The 21,618-nt window shown below is 62.3% G+C and overlaps 1 protein-coding gene and 1 long non-coding RNA gene across 8 annotated transcripts in view; one reads left to right on the forward strand and one right to left on the reverse strand.

Annotated features, from left to right (window-relative positions):
- DNAH17 (dynein axonemal heavy chain 17) overlaps positions 1-21,618 on the forward strand; it is a 91,392-nt gene that overhangs the window by 66,379 nt on the left and 3,395 nt on the right. For 6 of the 7 annotated variants that reach the window (XM_047706478.1, XM_047706479.1, XM_047706480.1 and 3 more), the window contains 20 exons: positions 219-383; positions 1,379-1,474; positions 1,651-1,868; positions 3,511-3,718; positions 3,856-3,971; positions 5,400-5,592; positions 5,908-6,143; positions 6,696-6,818; positions 8,366-8,570; positions 8,999-9,163; positions 9,407-9,547; positions 9,662-9,832; positions 11,333-11,455; positions 11,915-12,108; positions 15,545-15,693; positions 16,428-16,555; positions 17,185-17,412; positions 18,383-18,574; positions 20,719-20,898; positions 21,226-21,408. In XM_047706478.1, coding sequence (XP_047562434.1) covers positions 219-383; positions 1,379-1,474; positions 1,651-1,868; positions 3,511-3,718; positions 3,856-3,971; positions 5,400-5,592; positions 5,908-6,143; positions 6,696-6,818; positions 8,366-8,570; positions 8,999-9,163; positions 9,407-9,547; positions 9,662-9,832; positions 11,333-11,455; positions 11,915-12,108; positions 15,545-15,693; positions 16,428-16,555; positions 17,185-17,412; positions 18,383-18,574; positions 20,719-20,898; positions 21,226-21,408 — 3,414 coding nt within the window. Of the gene's footprint in view, positions 1-218; positions 384-1,378; positions 1,475-1,650; positions 1,869-3,510; positions 3,719-3,855; positions 3,972-5,399; positions 5,593-5,907; positions 6,144-6,695; positions 6,819-8,365; positions 8,571-8,998; positions 9,164-9,406; positions 9,548-9,661; positions 9,833-11,332; positions 11,456-11,914; positions 12,109-12,555; positions 12,739-15,544; positions 15,694-16,427; positions 16,556-17,184; positions 17,413-18,382; positions 18,575-20,718; positions 20,899-21,225; positions 21,409-21,618 lie in introns of those variants that run through there. The other variant, XM_047706482.1, reaches the window with a different exon arrangement.
- On the reverse strand, positions 6,101-7,729 carry LOC125086899 (uncharacterized). Its single transcript, XR_007123293.1, has 3 exons — positions 7,620-7,729; positions 6,368-7,074; positions 6,101-6,271 (listed from the first exon to the last, which is right to left on the reverse strand). It is a non-coding gene; the product is annotated as an uncharacterized LOC125086899 (long non-coding RNA).

Here is a 21,618-nt window from a genome sequence, read left to right on the forward strand (position 1 = left end):
ACGAAGCTTGGAGGGGCCCAAGCGGGACCACTCCCTCCCAGACAACTCTCTCGGAAAGCAACAGGGAGAAGCCCAGCCAAGCAGGCCGCTGCTTACCCCCGATGAACCTTCCAGACACAGTCCTGTTATGGTGACGGAGGGGCGTCCTTGCGGGAGAAACCATCGAGAATGGGGCGGGATAGCCCACGCCCGCCGTCTCTTGGTGTCCCTCCCCCCAGGTAGATGATTTAAAGGCCACGCTGGCGATTCAGGAGGCCGAACTCAAGCAGAAAAATGAGAATGCGGACAAGCTGATCCACGTGGTGGGCGTGGAAACTGAGAAAGTGAGCAAAGAGAAAGCCATCGCTGACGAGGAAGAGGCCAAGGTGGAGGTCATCAACAAGGTGAGCTGACACGCCCGGCCCCCAGCGCAGCGGCGTGGCTCTGCGGGCCCGGCCTCCCCCACTGGGCGCCCGGCACTGCCTCCAGGCCCGGGACGGTCAGCAGTTGGCCAGTGGCAGGCAGAGGCGGGATCTGAGCCGGGATCTGGGCCGGGACCCACGTCCGCTCCCAGACTGTGACCCCTGCGGCCCCTGAGGCCGCACGCAGCTGTTCACATCTGAGTGCCTGTCTCTCTCCAACCCCTGCTTCCAGAAGTGCCTCCCCTCGGGGGCTGGGGGGGACTCCAGGGAAGAAGTCAGCCGAGTCCCACACCTTCTGGGCCCATTCCTGCAGTCGTGCCCCAAACTGTCCTTAGAGTCGGGGGCTGGATGGACCCTTTACACAGTGCTTTGCAGAGACCCTGTCCCTTCTGTCCTCCCTCCTCTGAGCCCAGCAAAGCCCCCATCACTGAAGCTCTTCTTACTGATAGAACCAACATCGCTTGGGGGCTCAGAAGCTCAGAGGGTCCTTTGGGACCCACGGAGGGCACACACAAAGATGCCCTCACTTCCTACCGGGGAGAGGGAGCTCTACCTCCGAAAAGGTCCATTTTCGGACAGATTGCACAATGAAGGCCTCAGAGCCGGTGGTGCGGGGTCCACATGGCCCCGGGTCTTCCCTCCAATCCCAGAAGCTGGAGCCCATCAGCACCCGTTCCAGAATCCCAAGGCTGCGGCCCCGGCACAGCTTCTTCCAGCCTGAGTGCTGGGGGCAGGGAGGAGGAAGGCAGGGGCGGGGACCACGCAGGCAGGAAGGGGAGCACGGAGCACAGCCCTGCTCCCTCATGGGGGTCACACCTCCGTGCCCGGGCTTCAGGGGGCAGGGGAAGGCCACCCTCCTCACTCCCACCCGTGCTCCATCGCCGCCCCCGAGGGCTCCAGTACACTCACACGCACACGCACACGTGCACACACACTTACCACCCCGCACTGATCTTTCCTGCGTGGCTTCCTTCCAGAATGTCACAGAGAAACAAAAGGCTTGTGAAACAGACCTGGCCAAGGCGGAGCCGGCCCTGCTGGCCGCACAGGAAGCTCTCGACACTCTGAATAAGGTGAGGATCAGAAAAGAAAGAAACGGGACGGGCCCACGGCGGAGCGGGGTGGGGCGGGGGCAGGGAGAACGCCGTGGAGTCCGGGCACGTGGCTGCAGCTTCCCTCAGTCGCCAGGGGGCCTGGGGCCCGGCATGCAGGGCTACATCCCCTCTCAGCGGCCGCCTGTTGTTTCCAGAACAACCTGACAGAGCTGAAGTCCTTCGGGTCCCCGCCGGACGCCGTGGTCAATGTCACGGCCGCCGTCATGATCCTGACTGCGCCTGGGGGCAAGATCCCCAAGGACAAGAGCTGGAAAGCCGCGAAAATCATGATGGGCAAAGTGGACACCTTCCTGGACTCCCTGAAGAAGTTCGACAAAGAGCACATCCCCGAGGCCTGCCTGAAGGCTTTTAAGTGAGTCTGGGCCGGGCCCCGGTGCCGGCTTCAGCTGGCTGCTGGCTCTGCCGGGAGTGCCGGGCATCCAGGTTCCGCACGGTCCCCGGGGCCCCTCCGGCCTGCGCCAGCCGGTGGCCTGTTCCCAAGGGCAGCCGGTGCTCGCCAGGGCTGGCAGGGGAGCAAGGTGGGACCCCAGAGATGGCGGGTGGCGGCAGCCTGGGGAGCTCTGGCCGCCCCAGAGTCCAGGTGTCCAGGTGAAGTGTGGCCCCAGTTCCCCGGGCACCTCTTTGCCCCCTGCATGCCCCACCTGAAGGATCGGGGCGGGCAGGCAGCCCCTTCCCCATCGGGCATAGGGGAGCATCCAGCAACCCCACAAGCAGCCATTAGGACATCAGGAGGTGCGGGCCCAAGGGCGCACGGGAGAGGCCCCCGGGGCCTCCCGAGGGAATGGCAGTTGTGCACAGGGGCTCGCAGGACGCACACACACCCCTGCACACACACAGTGCTGTGCACACACACGCGTGCACACACATGTGCCGTGAGCACCTGCTGGTTCAGGCTCTGTCGGGTGTGGTTTCTTCTTTCCGTTGCTGTCACCGTGAGCGCACCACGTCCGGGAGGACACAGGCGGCCGGTGGGTGGGGCTGCTGTGGGGTGGACATGGGACAAGACTAGACAAAGGTCCCGAGGCCTCCCCCTGAGGGGCCTCCTGGCTGGGTCGGTCTCTGTGCAGCTGAAACGGTACCGTGTGTACACCGTGACTGTCGGGCCGGCATCTGGCTAACCTGGGGGACGAGAACAATGTTGCCTGCACGGTGGACCCTGCCGGCTCCCGGACAGCCACCCCCACGGGTCTGGCACATGTTGAAAGAGGCAAACCCGTTTTGACATCCACCTAAACCAAGTGTGAAGCAACCAGAGGGAGGAGGTGATGGGCCGCGCTCCCGACCCGACTTCAGAACCCTGTTCAATCCCTGTCTTGAATCACTCATTACAAGTTCATTCTGCAGACAGCTCGGTTTGCTGGGCTTAGCGACATTGCTGTCATTTTTAAAAATACTGGTTTCCAGAGGATCGAAAGCGCATCTCCGGGCATGTTTCCTTGGCACACTGGGGCCGTGGCGCCTGGGGGAGCAGAGGCAGCACTGTGGTGGGGGCGGGGATCTCTGGGGTGCGGGCCCCGGGGGCAGGCCAGCCTCTCCAGCTGGGTCATGCTGGGAGACACGCTCGGCCTCTCTGGGTCTGTCACGCCAGAGTGACATGGGGCTGTGAAGCATGCTGCGGCGGGGTGGGCTCCAGGAATCCCATTTGGGAAGCTCTGGGGACAGCACCTGACCCGCGGCCCCGCACAGGAGAACTACCACTTCCTGTCCACGGGACTCGGGGCAAGTTGCCGAGCCCCTCCGAACCCCGGCTTCCTTGCTTACGGGTGGAATTTCTGGAGAATGGAAACTGGGCCGGCTAGACAAACCTCCGGAACAGAGAGGACAAGGAATTCCCTCCTTGGGCCTCATCCCCCCCATACCTCAAATTCCGCTTCTGGGAACAGAATTCTGTGCTTCATTCTTTTCTTCATCTTAAAGATAGCCCCCCCCCCAAAAAAAACCCCGATTCGCAGTGCTCCCCTCGTAATTCCCAGTGCCCGCCGTTCCCTCCGCAGGCCCTACCAAGGCAACCCGACCTTCGACCCCGAGTTCATCCGCTCCAAGTCCACGGCGGCCGCGGGGCTGTGCTCCTGGTGCATCAACATTGTCCGCTTCTACGAGGTGTACTGCGACGTGGCCCCCAAGCGCCAGGCCCTGGAGGAGGCTAACGCCGAGCTGGCAGAGGCACAGGAGAAGCTCTCGCGCATCAAGAACAAGATCGCGGTGAGTGTCCACCCGCCCGCACGGGGACTGCCAGCGCCGCGGGCTACTGGGCAGCCGTGGGCCCTGCTGCGCTTGCTCCCACGGGAGCTAGGACGCCCCACGCCGCCCCATGCCTGGGCCTCTCCGTGTTTTCCCAGGAACTCAATGCCAACCTGAGCAACCTCACGTCGGCCTTTGAGAAGGCCACAGCGGAGAAGATCAAGTGCCAGCAGGAGGCCGACGCCACCAACAGGGTGATCTCGCTGGCCAACAGGTAGCTCGCTCCGCCCCGCGGCACCCTCCTTCTCCTGGGTCCCTTGGAAGGATCGGGCCCGCAGGACAGCCTCTGGAGGAGGAGGAATGGCAGCAGCGCCCCCGCCTGCACAAAGTCATGAGGGCAGACCCGCTATCGGCCAGTGTCTCCACCTCTGGGAGCCGGAAGCCCTCCGTGGTTGTCCCCTGGGCATCCCAGACCCCTGGCTGCACAGAACCCCCCAACCCAGATCTGCCCGGACCTGCCTGGGAGGCGGCGTCCACAGAGGCCCGCTCGGGCAGATTTCCCTCGGGCCCGCGTTCACCACGCCGTGGTGTTGGTGCAGCCTCGAGGGGCCTCTGCTCTCCCGGCCCTCCGTGTCCACCGACGCCCGTGGACTCTGGAGCAGCGCTGCCCCAGCGGGAACGCAGCTCGAGCCGCACCCATCGGTCTGCATCTTCCCGTTGCCCCTGTAGCACCGCCCAAAGATGAAACCGGTCTGGATGATGTATCTTCCTGAACCCCACAGGCGACCCTTTCAACGTGTAATCACTAGAACGATCGCTGAGAGGGCTCGTGCGCGTGTCCACTCTGAGTCCTGCAAATCCCTGTGCCCATGTCAGGTCACACCTTCCAGGCCTTGGGTGTTGACCAGTGGCACAGAGCCGCCAGAGGAGGCGGTCATGGGGCGGCAGGTCTTCTGGTCAAACGTTCTCCCACCCGGTGGGCTGGCAACTGCCGACAGGTTGTCATCAGTGCACACGGGGACCCTGGGAGGTCCCCAGGCCGCAGGAGAATAGCCTCCAGCAGGGTGCGGACATCATCCTGGGTTTGAGGGACTTGACCGTAGCCAAGAAAAGCAAAGCAGTCTTTTGGTCTTTGGGAAGCAAGGGCTCCTTGGGTGACACCAAGGACAGACCTCCATGGACCTAATCAGGCAACCTGTGTTTTCTACGAACATCGCAGACGTGATGTCACGTCTGGGGCCAGGGGCCAGTTCTCAGGCTGGTGGCCCAAGCCACATGAAGCCCACGCTGCAGTCCCCGCTCCACATGGGGCCAGGGCCCCTCTGGATGCCACGTTGTCCCGTGCCCACTGTGGCCGGACTCCACCTCCCCCGAGACCCCCCACTAGCTGAAGCCTGAGCTCAGTGCCATCCCAGCAGCAGTTTTAGTGTTCGAGCAAAACGTTCAGATAAGGTCAGCACTGAGGTGACACCAGCACAGGGGGTCGGGGCAGGGGAGCTCAGGTCCCAGGTGCCCCCGGAAAGCACTTGCTCTGCTTCCCTAAAGCAGTGATTCCCAAAATCTCCCCCAGAGCATTTCCACTGTTGAGGCACGGAGCGAAGGCAGGATGTGCAATGGCAGATGCCCTGCACTGAGGGGTGGAGGTCGTTGGCTGTGCCCCCCGAGTTCCTGTGACCACCCCCGACCACGTGCTCACATTTAGGCTGGTAGGCGGGTTAGCGTCGGAGAACGTGCGCTGGGCTGAATCGGTGAAGAACTTCAAAAGCCAGGGGGTCACCCTGTGCGGGGACGTGCTTCTGATTTCTGCCTTCGTCTCCTACGTGGGCTACTTCACCAAGAAATACCGAAATGAGTTGATGGAGAAGTTCTGGGTCCCTTATATACATCAGCTAAAGGTAAGCGGTTCAGTTACATTCATCAGTCAGGAATTCTGGGGAGGTCCCTGAGTGGGGAGGGGGTCCCCCACACGGACGCTCTGGTCACTGCGGGTTTAAACTGTGACCCAGCTTGGCTGAGGCGGACGCCCTTCCCAGCGGGTCCCAAGGCGCTCCGTCAGGGCGGTGGGAGAGCCGGTCTTCCAGGCCACACGGCTGGTCCGTGGTCTAACTCACCATGGTCCCGCCGTGTTGCCTGGAGAGCCGTTTCCCGTGGAGCCGTAAGTGAGGCCACATCAGCCACCCGGCCTGAGCCCGAGCGCTTCCTCCCGGCAGGTCCCCATCCCCATTACGGAAGGTCTGGACCCCTTGAGCCTGCTGACGGATGACGCAGACGTGGCCACTTGGAACAACCAGGGCCTCCCCAGCGACCGCATGTCCACTGAGAATGCCACGATTCTGTGCAACACGGAGCGCTGGCCCCTCGTCGTGGACGCGCAGCTGCAGGGCGTCAAGTGGATCAGGAACAAGTATGGCAGCGAGCTGAGGGCCATCCGCCTGGGCCAGAAGAGGTGCGGGCCGGCGGCCAGCGCGGGTGGGCTGGGGGCTCGCGGGCTTGTGCACACACCGGAGGGGTTGGATGGCGGGGGGATCGTTACGCACAGATCCTGGCCCGTGCACAGGTTCTCCACTATCTGGTCTTGGGGAACAGAGCCAGCAGGAAAGAATGAGCCTCGGGGCTCCTCTCTGCCCCTCCCCCCACAACCTGCTGCCGCTCCAGGAAGGGGACACTCACCCAGGCTCCAGGCCCACCCAGCCACCTGCCGGCCACAAGGCTTCAGGCAGGCTGTTTTCTCATTTCTCGTCTCCGGTGGGACGCATTTCCTCATCACAGGTGGTCACTAAGGTCACGCCATGTGCCTTTCTGGCGGATGGGGGACCTGGGACCAGACGCAGGTGTGAAAACAGCTGGGGCTTCGCTCCTGTGAGCCCCCAGGGCGGAACAGCCGGCCCCTCGGCCACTTGCCTTCCAGTGTCTTCTCGCTCCAAGGGCTGCCTCCTGGGGCTCCCAGCGGGGCCGTCTCTGGGCCCATGTCCTCACCCAGCCCCACGTCTGCCCACAGCTACCTGGACATCATCGAGCAGGCCATTTCTGAAGGGGACATCTTGCTCATCGAGAACATTGGGGAAACCGTGGACCCTGTGTTGGACCCGCTGCTCGGCAGGAACACCATTAAAAAGGGAAAGTGAGTTTCCGGTTCTGCCTTCGCAGGTCAGCCTGCGTGAACCACGTGACCACGCTCCGTGGCGGTGTGGCCTCTACGCAGGGAGGCGATCCGGGGAACTGCCCTGCTATCCTGGTAGGCAGCAGGGTCTATGACAAACACTGGTCCCCAGAAAGACAGGAAGCTGTGGGACCGCATCCCGGTCAGGAATGGCGACGCCAGCATCTCATCGTGATAGCCTGCGGACGGCCGTCCTTGATGGTCATGCTTCTCCTCCCTAAGATGTTATTTATTTGTTTGAGAGAGAGAAAGAGATACTGACACAGAAAGAGAGAGAGAGAGAGACAGCGCGCACCAGCAGGGAGGAGAGGGAGAAGCAGGCTCCCCAGTGAACGGGGAACCCAAAGCAGGACTTGATCACAAGACCCCGGGATCATGACCTGAGCTGAAGGCGCCACCCAGGCGCCCCACTGGTCAAGCTGTTCTTCTTTTTCACGCGTTTTACAAACCCTGTACCTGCAGTACTATGTTTTTTATTCAGGTGAAATGTACCTTCCATAAAATTAGCCGTTTCACAGTAACCAACACAGTGGCCCTCGGGGCCCTCGCAGGGCTGTGCAGGTCTCGCCTCACGTGGGGGCCCCCTGCTCCCCATGCACCCGCTCCCTACACCCTCCCCGAGCTGCCGGACCCTGGCGCCCACCCACGTGCTCTCACCTCCACAGACCTCCCTGCTCTGGACACGTCCTAGAAGGGAGTCACATGGTGTGTGCCCTCTGCTGTCTGGCCGCCTTCCCTGGGCGCCCCGGGCTCCGGGCTCACCTGTGCAGCGCGTGACAGGACCGTGCTGCTCTTACAGCGGAGCCCGCCGGGTGGGTGTTCCACGTTCCGCTTCTCCGTTCACTGCTAGATGCATTCAGCCTGTATTACTTTTCTAATATAAAGAAAAATTAAATCAACTTAAAAAAAAAAAGGGAAACATCAGAGCAGGTCTGAGCCACCGGTAAAAACAGGGCTGTGTGCTGAAGCCCAGAACAGAGGTAGCCGATAAATGTGCTGATGTCCTAGCCTCTGAGCAGAGCTTGACGTGAGTGGGGATTCCCAAGGGGTGACGTTACAGAGGCCCCCAGAAGTGAGCTTGACCAGAAAGAGCAGGAGCAGAGAGAAGGGGTCCCCCCCCAGTGGACCTGCCGACCCAGCTTCCAGCCCTGGCTGCTCTCTGACGCCCCCCGGGGAGCTTCCAGAATGTAGTAGCATCTCTCTGACGTTCGTGACTCTGGAGTGGGGTCCGGGCGGCGTGTTTCCTCACCGGCTCCCAGGGGAGTATGATGGGCAGTGGGCGCTGAGAGCACCCCCAGGAAGATCTGGATGAACCCGCCAGAGAGAGAGCAGGTGCACCCGCTAGAGGGTCCTGGCCGTAGGCTAGGGGAAGACAAGAGCAAGAAGAGACACGGTCCTCGCCCGGTGACCAGAGGAGGGTTTGTGGCGGCGCAAGGCTGGGGGCACCAGGAGGCTACTCCTGCTGCTGCTGCCGGCGCCCCCTGACCCTTCCCTCCCCCAACGGCCAGGTTCATCAAGATCGGCGACAAGGAGGTGGAGTACCACCCCAAGTTCCGTCTCATCCTGCACACCAAGTACTTCAACCCCCACTACAAGCCTGAGATGCAAGCCCAGTGCACCCTGATCAACTTCCTGGTCACCAGGGACGGGCTCGAGGACCAGCTCTTGGCCGCGGTGGTGGCCAAAGAGCGCCCGGATCTAGAGCTGCTGAAGGTACGGGCGGGGCCTGACGTCACTCGGCACAGGGCGGGCCACCGGGGTCACTGCGAGGTTCCCCTGACGGGGCAGCAGGCGCCCCGATGCGGCTCCCTGAACGAGCCCCAGCCCATCCCACCGCGGGACAGAAGGAGCCGCTCTTCCCCCGCGACCTCCCAGACCTAACTCCAAACCCAGCAGCCGCTTCTCAGACAGAAGAGGCGTCTCTGCAGAGCCCGGACGGCCGTGCACCGAACAGCCATCCCGCGGGCACCATCTCAGCTATGGGCCCCTGCGGCCGCCAGCACACGCGGACTCAGACTGTCCCCACGCCCCGGCCACGTGGCTGCCGGTGGCCCGCTCCCACGTGTCAGCCTCGCAGTGCTCCTCCCGCCCGGCTGCTGCCTCGGCTGAGCTGTGCTCCCGGCGCGCTGTCCCTCCCGCAGGCGAACCTCACCAAGTCCCAGAACGAATTCAAGATTGTTCTGAAGGAGCTGGAGGACTCCCTGCTGGCCCGGCTGTCAGCCGCGTCGGGGAACTTCCTGGGGGACACGGCCTTGGTGGAGAACCTGGAGACCACCAAGCACACGGCCAATGAGATCGAGGAGAAGGTGAGAGGCCGCCTCCCGGGCCGACCCCGTGCTCCCCGCAGGGCACACGGAGGGGCCGCCACCGCACTGCCGGTCGGGCCGCTGGGAGGATAAGCCACGCGGCCGCCCGTGTCCCCCGACCCCGGGAGCCAGGGCCGGAAGCAGGGGCTCAGGCCCCACCCAGCACGAGTCCCTCGCGGGGGAGGCCACTGCACACGGGCGCTGTCCGCCCACTCGTCCCACTCAAGCCCCATTTTTTTTAAGGTGAAAGAGGCAAAAACCACAGAGGTTAAAATCAACGAGGCCAGAGAGAACTACCGGCCGGCCGCGGCGAGAGCGTCCCTGCTGTACTTCATCCTGAATGACCTCAACAAGATCAACCCCATCTATCAGTTCTCGCTCAAGGTACGGCCGCGGCCAGGCTCCGGGGCCAGGGCCCTGGCGTCCACAGAGCCCCGGCAGGTAGCATGGGGCAGGCTCGGGGTCCAGCTGCGCAAGCCTCCATGCTCTCCTCCCCAGGCTTTCAACGTGGTGTTCGAGAAGGCCATCCAGAGGACAGCCCCCGCTGAGGAGGTCAGGCAGCGAGTGGTCAATCTGACGGACGAGATCACCTACTCCGTCTACATGTACACGGCCCGCGGGCTCTTCGAACGGGACAAGCTCATCTTCCTGGCCCAGGTGACCTTCCAGGTGCGTCTGGCCTCCCCGCTCCAAGGGGGGTCTGCAGCCTGCGGCAGCGGCGACACCCAAGGGCTGGTCCCCAGGGCAGTGTTGGCTGCCCTTCCGGTCCCCGCTGCGGGATGTGCCTGGGACTCTGTCTTGTCGACATGAGGCATTGTTTTAAGGGGAGACCCGAGGGCGAGGTCTGTGAAGGAGAATTTTACGAAGAAACATCGTTCTACCACATTCACATGCTGCCCGCGCCGGAGGTTACCCTCCGTGGATGCCAAGTGCCATTTCTTAAGGAAACAGAGACACAAAGGAATAAATATTCCTCCTGTTCATACGGACCTGCTGGGGTGTTTCAGATTTTCGTTGCACTGAATCGATGAAACAGCCTGACTGTCATTTTGTTTACGGCATCTTGTAAGTACAGTGAGAAACACTAGTTTCCTGAGAGCTTCTAGAAGGTTGCTTTCCATCCGAACTCAAACTGTCCGTCGGGGTCCAGCTCGAGAAGGTTTTCTTTTATCTGCGAGTCCCTGAACGGCAAGCCCTCCGTGAGTGAGGCTTCTCCCTGCTGAGAGGAGGGCATGAGGCTCTTTCCTTGGTGCTTTCCCTAATTTTCCAAAGAGATTTTTCTTTCCACCAAAAAAAAAAAAAAAGAAAGCGAGAGCGAGAGAGAGAGAGAGAGCACGTGCGCACAGCAGTCTGATGCAGGCGAAAGTGTTTGGTCTGCAGCGTCCGACAGAAGCCTCGCGGGGCCCTGTGTGTGCAGCGGCCCCGGTTCCCCTGCCGTCCATCTGGGACCCGAGACCCAGCCAACTGGAGGCCCCGAGGAGACCTAGAACATGACCCAGAAAATCCCCCAGAGAGTGTGTGTGCCCCCCAAAACTGATTTGTGTAGGTACGCTCATAGTGGCTCTGCTCACACCCGCCACAAGGTGGACGGAGCCCGGTCTCCATCAAAGGATGAGCTGAGAAGCCAGACGCGCCTTCTCTGCACCCCCAAGCTTGACTGACCCCCGCTACGGCGTGCACAAACCTTGGCAGAAGCCAGAGGGGAAAGGCGCGTTGGCAGGATCCCTGAGACACAGACTGTGCAGAACAGGCAGACCCAGGCAGACGGGGCCCAGAGCCCGGGCACCAGCGGCTGGTGGCGGGTCAGGGGGCACTGCTCAGGGGTTCCTTTCGGGAAGATGGAAAATCTCTGGTTCTAAGTGGCAGTGGTGACTGTACACATGGATTTACTAAAATGTCTTACTTCGATTGGGTTAATATAATAAACGTCATGTGTATTTTGCCATAATTTAAAATCACGACAACAAACCAAGGTGAATGCGAAGTCTCGTCCGGACCCAGGGGCAGGACAGCGCTTCCTCCAGGGGTGAGAACGCCCTGGTGTGTCCCGTGCCCGCACCCATGACCATGACCGTGACCAAGGAGGTCTGCTGCACTCCTGCCAGGGGCCGCTGGCCATCCCTCCACCTGGTTGTGGGCCGACGCTGAGTGGCCCCCACGTCCCCTCAGGTCTTGTCCATGAAGAAAGAGCTGAACCCAGTGGAGCTGGATTTCCTCCTGCGGTTCCCTTTCAAGGCCGGGGTCGTGTCGCCGGTGGACTTCCTTCAGCACCAGGGGTGGGGCGGCATCAAGGTTGGTGTTGGGACCCTCCCTGCTGCTGCGGGTCCCGCTGCTCGCGCTGGGACGGACATCCAGGGACCAGGGGAGGCCCCAGAGTTGGGGCCGAGGTGCAGAGGGCTCCTGCCAGCTGCCAGCTGAGCCACGACGGGCCCCAGGGGGGCCCAGGGCTGCCCCGATACTGCTGCTGCCCCTCAATCCCGGCGGTCCCAGCGTCCAGGCAGTTCCTCTGACCTAGGCCCAAGCACTCAGGGGCCCCCCGTGCCTCGGGTCAGAAGGCCTGAAGGCGGCGGCCCCTGTCCCTCAGCCCCTGGGAGGGGCGGCGGGGGTCGGGTGCCTACGCTAGACCCTCCGTCCGCGTTCCTGGCCCTCGGGGGCGCCGGCTGCTCACTTTCGGGTCTGGCCAGGCGGCCCACCCTCTCCCGGCGCCGGGACGGGGGGCACGGGGGGAGCTGAGAGGCCACCCGCCCCCAGGCCCTGTCGGAGATGGAAGAGTTCAAGAACCTGGACAGCGACATCGAAGGGTCGGCCAAGAGGTGGAAGAAGCTGGTGGAGTCGGAAGCCCCCGAGAAGGAGATCTTCCCCAAGGAGTGGAAGAACAAAACGGCCCTGCAGAAGCTGTGCGTGGTCAGGTGCCTGCGGCCGGACCGCATGACCTACGCAGTCAAGTGAGCGCGGCGCCCCGGGGGCCAGGCGGTGGGGGGGCGCACCGGGACACACACGCACACACGCTCACGCACACGCGCACGTGCACACGGCCGCTCCCCGCCCCTCCCCCTCCCACCAGCCTGAGGGACGAGTGAGGGGAAACAGGGCGACGCCCCAACCCTGAGCCAACACTGTCTTCCAAGTGTGGGCGTCACTGACTGAGGCCACACGAGTCCCTCCGGACGCAGATGAGTGTTGAGTCGCCGTCATCCGGGGACCCACATGCCCTCAGCGGCTACATTTAAAGTTAACTCTCGGGCCAGCTTAGGCTCATTTGCAGAGAGAATTGTTCTGATTTTATGAATAATTTCTCCGCCCCTGGAGCCCCCGCACAATTGGAAAATTAATCACCGTGGCCTTTCGTCCCTGTCCTGTTCACTCTCCATTTGGGCCTGTCATTTCCACAGAAGGACTCCAGGAGCAGCGACCTCACACAACACTGCGCCGGTCCCTACGGGTGACATCTGAGATGTCCCATCTACCCTCTCCTGGAGTGGGGAGGTTTTCCCTCCTCCTGACCCAAGGCTGACCTGAGAGCATGGAGATGCCATAGGAAGGGGGGATGGAGATGCCACAGGAAGGGGACAGAGATGCCATAGAAGGGGGGATAGAGGTGCCACAGGAAGGAGGACCAAGATGCCACAGGAAGGAGGACGGAGATGCCATAGAAGGGGGGATAGAGGTGCCACAGGAAGGAGGACTAAGATGCCACAGGAAGGAGGGAGGAAGGAGACACCACAGGAAGGAGGACGAAGCCGATGAGGGGTCAAGCCCAGCACCCGTTCTCGGGCACATCCGTTCTCGGACACAATACAGTGTCTTTGCCTTTTCGTGGTCCTTGCTGCCCCAAAGCAGATGCCCCGAGAGACACCTTTGTCCCAAACAGAACTCCCTTCTGACAAAGCAGAGGCCCTGCCCGTGCCCGGCTGTTCACAAAGCATGTCTGTTTGGTTCCATTTGGGGGTGGGTGGGCACAGGCAGGACGGCAGGAAGTGGAGGGAGACGAGAAGCCTCACTGCGGAGGCCAGCTGTGCCAGAAGGAGTTTGGACGAAGTTCAGGAAAGGTCGAGGGGAAGGACACCTGGCCGTCACAGCAGGGACATCGGCCAAGGAGCAGAGCGTGGCCAGGTGTCCAGGCCCACGGCCCCTGGCGCATGGTGGCGCGTCACCCAGGTTCGCACGTGTGACAGCCCGAGGACGCCTGGATGGAGGAAGTACCTCAGGCCTTCGTGTGCTTCGCTGGGGCGGGGGCGACCCCAAGCCCCGCTCGGTGACATGTCTGTAGTGTCTGGGAAAGCAGAGTTCCCTGATTCCGTGTGGGCCGTGGGGCTTCCGAGCAAGGACATTCAAGTCCACGGTGAATAACGTAGCGGCCCCGGACACCAGAGGCGGAGTGTGTGCCCGGGGCCAAAGCCTCAGCTGGTTCACACCCGGGCGCCAGGAGGCTCATAGGCCCAGAGACCACAGCGATTGGCCTGGGGCGGGAGGCGGGGACTGGCAAAGTGCCTTTCCCCCCAAAAGTGCAGCTTCTGTGGTGCAGAAGGCCCGGGGCTCCTGGGGAGCGGCTGGGAGCTGGCCCCAGCTCCCCTCTGCCAAGGACTCAATGCCCGGAGTGGCAGAGCCTGCGGGAACCAGGAGCACACTGGGCGGCATCAGTCCCCCCGCAGAGAAGGACCCCGTGGCCTGGCAACATCAGCAGCAACGGGGAATTGGTGGCATTCCCGTCTAGGGCAGGACTTGGGACACCGCAGAAGTCCTTCCTGGATGCTAGCCTCCACGCTCCGGGTTGATCCCCAAGGCCGGAACCGAGCACGGCTGGGGAGGGACTCGGGAGGAGCACCCCCGACGCCCCACCTGGGGCCTGCGTCCGCTCGGGGAGCTGCACAGAAGCCAGTGGAGGCCAGAGCCGGGGGTGAATCCTGAGAAGGGGCTCCCTAGGAAGTCCTGCTGGCCCCGTGGTCCCCACAGAGTCGGAGGGTGTGGGGCGGCCCGTCCGGGAGCCCTTCCCCTCCCACTGTCTGTCAAAGACTGACTTGCTGCTTCTAAGGACACCGAATCTTAGTATTTTGGCGCCAGGAAGGACTCAGAATGTGGGAAGCTGGCCCTCTGTGACGGAGAGGCAGAGAGGGCTCTGCCGGTCACACCACACACACTTCCCCTGAGAGGGGCCCCAACTGACCCCGGACTTGTAAGGGTCAAGAAAGTAAGTCTGGGCTTGGAACACAGCTGCTTCTGTAAAGACAGATTTTTCATCGAAATTCCTGTGATTTTTCTGATGAACCATGTTTTGCGGTCCTTGAACTCACCAAGAACCTTCTTCCTCCTCAAAACCCCAGTTGGGGGAGAGCACCAGGGTGGGCAACAACCATCTGTGTTCGGCTCCTTCCCGCAGCCCTTCCTGGACAGCAGAACGGAGCGTGTGGGAGACAAAATCGCCGAACCTGTCCCCTTCCCCCGAGTACAGCGGGCTCAGAGGGCCCGGGGCCACCTGCTGCTGGGGCGCGCTCACCTGAGATGCCCTGGGCTGTGGCCCCACTGAGGCGTGTGGCCCTGGGATCCTCTGAAGACGGGGCCGCAGGAGACCACCGCTCACTCACCAGCACGAGGGCCACTCCAGGGAACCGCGCGCTGCAAAGCCCACCAGGGACGGAGGTGGGGAAGCACCCATTCCCCTGCCACACCCCCCACAAAGAGGAAAGCCCCTGAAAAGGCTGCCTGCAGGCCTGAGACCTTGCTCTGCTTAAGGAAATCCACCAAAGGGCGCCCGGCTGGCTCGGTCGGAGGAGCACAGACTCTTGATCTCCGGGTCGTGAGTTCAAGCCCCACACGGGGTGTAGAGATTGCCAAAAATAAAATCTTTAAGGGTCGCAGCTGGTTAATCGTCCAGCTCCTGATTTCAGCTCAGGTCATGGTCTCAGGGTCACAAGATCGAGCCCCGTGTCAGACTCCACACTCAGCACTGAGTCTGCTTGAGGTTCTCGCTCTCTCCCCGACTGCGTCTCCCCCACTCGCACACTCTCTCTCTCTCTAAAGAAATCTTTTTAAAAATAGTAAAAAGAGGGACGCCTGGGTAGCTCAGTTGGTTGGACGACTGCTTTCAGCTCAGGTCATGATCCCGGAGTCCCGGGATCGAGTCCTGCATCGGGCTCCCAGCTCCACGGGGAGTCTGCTTCTCCCTCTGACCTTCTCGCTCATGCTCTCTCTCACTGCCTCTCTTTCAAATAAATAAATAAAATCTTAAAAAAAATAAAAATAAAAAAATAAAAATAGTAAAAAGATAAACTCCTTAAAGAAATAAAAGAAAAGAAAGCCCACCAAGGAAAGGGCCCCTCCACCAGGGGTCCCAGCCCACCCTGACCCCTCGCCTGCGGCTCTGACCCAGCACGTCTCCCTCAGGAACTTCGTGGAGGAGAAGATGGGCAGCAAGTTCGTGGAGGGCCGGAGCGTCGAGTTCTCCAAGTCCTACGAGGAGAGCAGCCCCTCTACGGCGATCTTCTTCATCCTTTCCCCGGGCGTCGACCCCCTCAAAGATGTGGAAGCCCTGGGTAAGCTTAGCTGGCCGGGGGGGCCTCAGAGCGGGGCGGCCCCATCCCCCGTCACCCGGGATGCGTGTCAGAGCCACCGCAAGGCGCCCCTGCACCCCCGTGAGGAAACACAGAAATGGACGAGCCTGGGAGGGAGACGAGGCCGTGCGGAGAGCAGGCTGTGAGGTCCTTGGCAGGGGACATACACACGGGCACCATGGGCCCCTGCGACCCCACGGCAGGTGTGCGCCCCGAGAATGAAAACCGGTATGGAAGGGCACACGCCGTAAGGCTGTTCACCCCCAAGGGCGAAAAGGCAGGCAAAAGCCGCCGTCCGTCCACTGCCAAGTGGCTAATCCCAGCACGGTGAAGCCACACGGTGGGACAGAACCGAGCCAGCAAACTTGCAGACGCACCTTGGAAACACTGTGCCGAGAGGAACCCCAGCCGACACCCAGGCCCCCGGCTCCAGGCTTCCGTGTATCAGAAGCATCCGGAATGGGCAGATCCACGGAGACACAGAGCAGCTGAGAGGCTTCCAGAGGCGGGGCGGAGAGCGCCGGGACCTGCCACAGGGCCGCACGACACGGCGAAGGCATTAAATGCCACTGAACCATGTGCTTGACCGTGGGTCTGAAACGGGCCAGTCTGATGTTCTGTGTGTTTTACCACAACGCCACACGGAGGGGGGAGGGCTGGGATTCCCGGCCACCTCCATCCGCGGCCCCACGTGCTTCCTGTTCATCCTCCTTCAGGGAAGAAGCTGGGATTTACCATAGACAACGGGAAACTGCACAACGTGTCCCTGGGGCAGGGACAGGAGGTGGTGGCCGAGGACGCTCTGGACATGGCTGCAGAGATGGGACACTGGGTCATCCTGCAGGTACGGGGCCCCCAGCGGCTCCCACACCACGTCCCCTGTGCCCGGTCCGCGGGGTGGCGGGCCGTGGTGGTGCAAGGATGTGGGCTTTAGGCCAGAGCTTCCCTACAGAGGTGTCCCTTATAAAGCCCAAACTCCAGAGGGGACGAAAGCGCCCCCATCCTCCTCCTCATGTGGGGCAAGTGCTAGGGACCCCGGATGTGTTCTGTCCACATTTTGGGTAACCCCTAGCCCAACCTCCAGCGTGGCCCTTTCCTGAACCCCAGCAAGCACCTGCAGGCCTCCCCGGCCTGCACAGGTGAGCTGACCTCGGTCCACATGGTCTAGCCTGGTCCTGTGTGGAGACCCCCAGCTTCATGCCATTCCTTTTACCCAAACCTCAGAGCAGGGGTGGGGGCCATGTCACGTCAGCCCAACGCCAGGGACGCTAGGGACGCTGGGGAGGCCGGGGAGGACTCGCCAGGAGGCAGGAGGTCTTGAATTCACCGAGTACGAGCACAGACGCCCCAGCCTCAGCAGCTCAGCTGAAGTTGGCCGGTGTGCCTGGGGCCCGTGGAAGGGTGGGATGCGGCCACCGCTCAAGGGAGGAGTGGGAGGGCCGTGAGGGCACTAAGGCCCTGTCCTGGTTACAGAACATCCACCTCGTGGCACGGTGGCTGAGCGCGCTGGACAAGAAGCTGGAGCGCTACAGCGCCAGCAGCCACGAGGACTACCGTGTGTTCATCAGCGCCGAGCCCGCCCCCAGCCCCGAGTCCCACATCATCCCCCAGGGCATCCTGGAAAACGCCATCAAGATCACCAACGAGCCGCCCACGGGCATGTACGCCAACCTGCACAAGGCTTTGGACCTCTTCACTCAGGTGAGGCGGCTTCCCCTCCGGAGCGCGTGCCCCGCAGACAGAGAGGCCGAGGTGGCCTGGAGCCCCGAGGACACCCTACGCTGGTTCTCGCCGCGCCGGGCCACCCCCAGCACGCGCACGCCCACACCTCCGCCGCACGTCAATATACTCCTGGAAGACTGAGTCGAACACACACAGTGCAAAACGCAGTCAAGTTACAGCTTTAAAAAAAAAAACAGGAACACGTATTGTGACCCGCTTCATCGCCTGCGGGTCAGCACAGCTCAACGCAGAGCCGGTGCTGGGTTTGCCGGAGCCCCTCAGAAGGGGCCCAGCCCGGAAGGCAGTGTGCCGGGCTCGGGTGCTTCCCAGGAGACAATCCCCAGCGGGGCCCCCACCCTGCTTCTGTGGGACAGCTCCCGTGGCCCCTCCCTCCACGTCCAAACCTCCCTCCGCCCTCCCCCCGCAGCCCTGCCCCCTTCTACAAGCCCCTAGCATTTTCCTTCACCTCTTGGCACCTGATCTTCCGTTCTGCACCAAAACCTTCTGGAGGTGCACACTTAGCTCCCAAACGGAGTCTAAAACTTTTCTAAGGCCGCCACCCCTGCCGCCTCGGAGCACCTACACATACGCACTCGCAGAGCACATCGTGCGAAGAGCGCACAGCTCACCGCGGTTCCCAATACCGTTCGTGCCCGCCGCGAGGAGGGCTGACCGGGGCCAAAGGACGGTACTTCTCGCTAAAGAAGTCCTGACATGTCCTGCGCCTGCAAGTATCTTATTAGAAAGCAGCCTAATTTGACGCGTAGTCAATACTTAAGTGGTAGAACTGAATTTCTGAAGGAAGTAAAGACGAGAAAGCATGCTCTCCCCTCCAGCCCTGTGGACCAGGGCCTCCCACGGCTGGTCCCCCCGCCCCCACCGCCCCCACCGCCCCTCCCGCCCCCAATGAGGCAGCTGGCAGAGGCAGGACTCGGGTCCTCTCCCGCAGGACACCCTGGAGATGTGCACCAAGGAGATCGAGTTCAAGTGCATCCTCTTTGCCCTGTGCTACTTCCACGCCGTAGTGGCAGAGAGGCGCAAGTTTGGGGCCCAGGGCTGGAACAGGTCGTACCCCTTCAACAACGGGGACCTCACCATCTCCATCAATGTGCTCTACAACTACCTGGAGGCCAACACCAAGGTGAGGGTGTGCCTGGTGCCCCAGGGGTTCTCCGCACCCCGTCCACCGTCCAGGGGTCAGGTGTAGGACGCATCCCACAGCATCCTAAGCTGAACAAAACCTGAAAACCAGAAGTCCGGAGACTCCACCCAGAAAGGAGCCAGGACGACTGCCGCCCTGTCCCTGGCCTCCAGCCCTGCGACACTTGTCAACCGTCTGGCCATTCTTTGCCTTGCTAGCACACTCCACGGGGTCAGGCATCTCTGGGGGGGCAGGGATGAGGAGGGGCCTCCCTGGTGCGCGGTCAACGTCCATGACAGAACCCAGGTCCAGACAGAAAACCAAAACAGTCTCCCTGGAGCACACAGGCACCGCTCTGATTTTCCTGATGATGGAGACACGTGCAAAGTGCGTCCCCTCGGAGGACGGAGAAGCCGCAGACGGAGAGGGGCCTTGCCCAGCACCGCATCGAGCTGAGCCGAACACTGGGAGCTGTCTCCCAGGTCTTGGCAAGAAGCTGATGCCGGGGGCAGCCATGAGGGAGTGGGGAGATTCACGTGGGAGGAACAGTGCTCAAGTTTTTTGAAGACATTTATTCAGACACTTGCCCCGTTGTGTACACACACACACGCACACGCACACACGCACACAGAGCCGAGGTGGGGAGGCGGTGGCACACCGTCAGCTTCAGTCATCTCCAGATAGGAGGAAATGACAGGAACGCGCGTCCCGCCAAGCAGTGACCTGGGTGCACCAGGCCCATGGTGGCGTGACCCCTCCTCTGTCCACGCCACAGCCGCAATGACATTAAGTAACAAAAGGACACAGTCCTGAGCGTTGGTCAAGAGCAGAAACCGACCCACACAGGCTCTCGGGGGGACACCGGGTGCCCTGTCTCTGATGAGCGCTCCGGGGCTCCCCCGGCAAGCGTGGGAACACGGGTGGTGTCCGCCCCTGCTCGTTAGTGCCACAGCCCCGCTCCACAGGGAAGGGCGTCCCTGGGAGGCAGCCCCGGGGCCGGAGGGGCCTGAGGAAGCGAACGGTCCTTGAAGCAACAAGTGGAACGCAGAAACCCAGAAACGCAGCTCCACACGCGCCGAGTAGCCAGGCGGAAGACAATCTTCAAGTCGCAAAAGGACAACTCAGAGAATAGGAACATTCCGAGTGAAATTCACGACACCGAATCAGGCAACTGAGTCCACAAGTTCTTTACTCCATCAGCCGGGTCCGGAGGCCGTCCGCCTGTGCCAAAACGCGGGACGCCCGCAGCTGCCGGCAAAAGCGCGGAGCAGACGAGCGCACAGGACAGCGCATCGTTCGTCGTTCTCACACTGACCGTCTGCCGGAACAATCTTGCTTCCGTGGCCGTTGGCAAACCTGGAATTACATACGTGCCTGCCGTCTGCAGCTCCTGAGACACTCCAGCCGGGTGTGCCGTGCTGGCACCTGGCAGCCAGAGCCCACCCCCACGGCTTCGTGGAGGAGGCGGCGGGGAGCAGCGGTCCGGGCTGAGCGTGAGGTCGGGCGGCCGCGCTCTGGGCGCCGTGCTACCTGTCTAGAGCGCACCGCGGGGCCCGCAGCTGTGCAGAACCGCTGGGAACTCGGAGCCAGCCAAGCTCCGCGGGACCAGAAGGGAGGCCCACCGATGGAGACATCGTGAAGGTGTGACCGATGGGCCCTGTGGCCGAAAGAAATGGTGCCTAAGCGTCGGACCCCCGTCACCGCGGAGTGGAACCGCTCTGGGCAGGTGGCCAGCGTACACAGTCAAGAGTGCCCACATGCTTCCGAGCAGGGGAGACACCAGAGGCCCATGCAAGGGAGGGAATGGGGGCTGCAGGGTTGGCCTGTGGAGCTGGAGGTCCTGGCACACGGCCGGTGGTCACGGTCAGGGCAGAAGCCAGGCCACAGGCGGAGGGGAGTAGCAGGACAGCCCTCACCAAAGGAGCCAAAGGCAGGAGACGGTCAAGGAGGGGCTGGCCGCCGAGTCAGACACTGGAGATCAGGGGGATGGAAGGTGAGCCCTGGACCTGGTGACCCTGCAGAGCGGTGGGCCAGGCGGGAGCTGGGGTGACGGGAGAAGCCAGGCCATGCCCTAACGGCTTACTGCCAAATCTTACAGACTCCAAAGGGGCGGGGTGCTTCTAACCGCTTCCGTCCTTCCTAAGGTGCCCTGGGATGACCTCCGCTACCTGTTTGGAGAAATCATGTACGGCGGCCACATCACAGACGACTGGGACCGGCGGCTGTGCAGGACGTACCTGGCAGAGTACGTGCGGGCGGAGATGCTGGAGGGCGAGGTCCTGCTGGCGCCAGGCTTTCAGATCCCCCCCAACCTGGATTACAAGGTGAGGGAGTGGTGATGCCGGCCCGGCTGGCTCCGGGGCCCGCCTGGCGTCGCAAACAGGGTATCCGTGGTTGAGCCGCGAGAAGCCAGGCAATGAAAATGAGAGCCAGCTCGAAACAGCCTCAGTGGTGGGGGGGGCACATGGAGATGTTCATGTGACTGGGGGGCCGGGGGGGGGGCAGCCAGAAAGGGGGTTAGAGAACCAGGCAGGTTTGCACAGAGGGCAAGGCGTGGGCAGAACCCTGGGTCAGAAATGCTTTGACGGGTGGTGGACACGGGTTCTGGCTAGCACAGCCTCGGCAGCCCGCCCACCCCCACCCCTTCTCAGGGTTACCACGAGTACGTCGATGAGAACCTGCCCCCCGAGAGTCCCTACCTATACGGCCTGCACCCCAACGCAGAGATTGGCTTCTTGACAGTCACGTCAGAGAAGCTGTTCCGCACCGTCCTGGAAATGCAGCCCAAAGAGACCGACTCCGGGGCAGGCACTGGAGTCTCTCGCGAGGAGAAGGCAAGAGGCTTCACGGGCAGGGCCCAGAACCTGGGGTCGAGACGGGCACCCCCAGAAACCGGGGTGGAGCTGCGAGCTGGCTAACAGGCCCAGGGGTGGTGCCCAGGGGCCGTCCCCTCAACCCCAGGCCTGACTCCCCGCAGCCTCTAACTTGGCCCAGCTGGTTTGCGAGCAGCAAGTGGGGGGCTCCTACCCAGATGAAACAGAACA

This window comes from Lutra lutra, chromosome 16 (genome assembly GCF_902655055.1).
Source record: "Lutra lutra chromosome 16, mLutLut1.2, whole genome shotgun sequence".
NCBI lineage: Eukaryota > Metazoa > Chordata > Mammalia > Carnivora > Mustelidae > Lutra > Lutra lutra.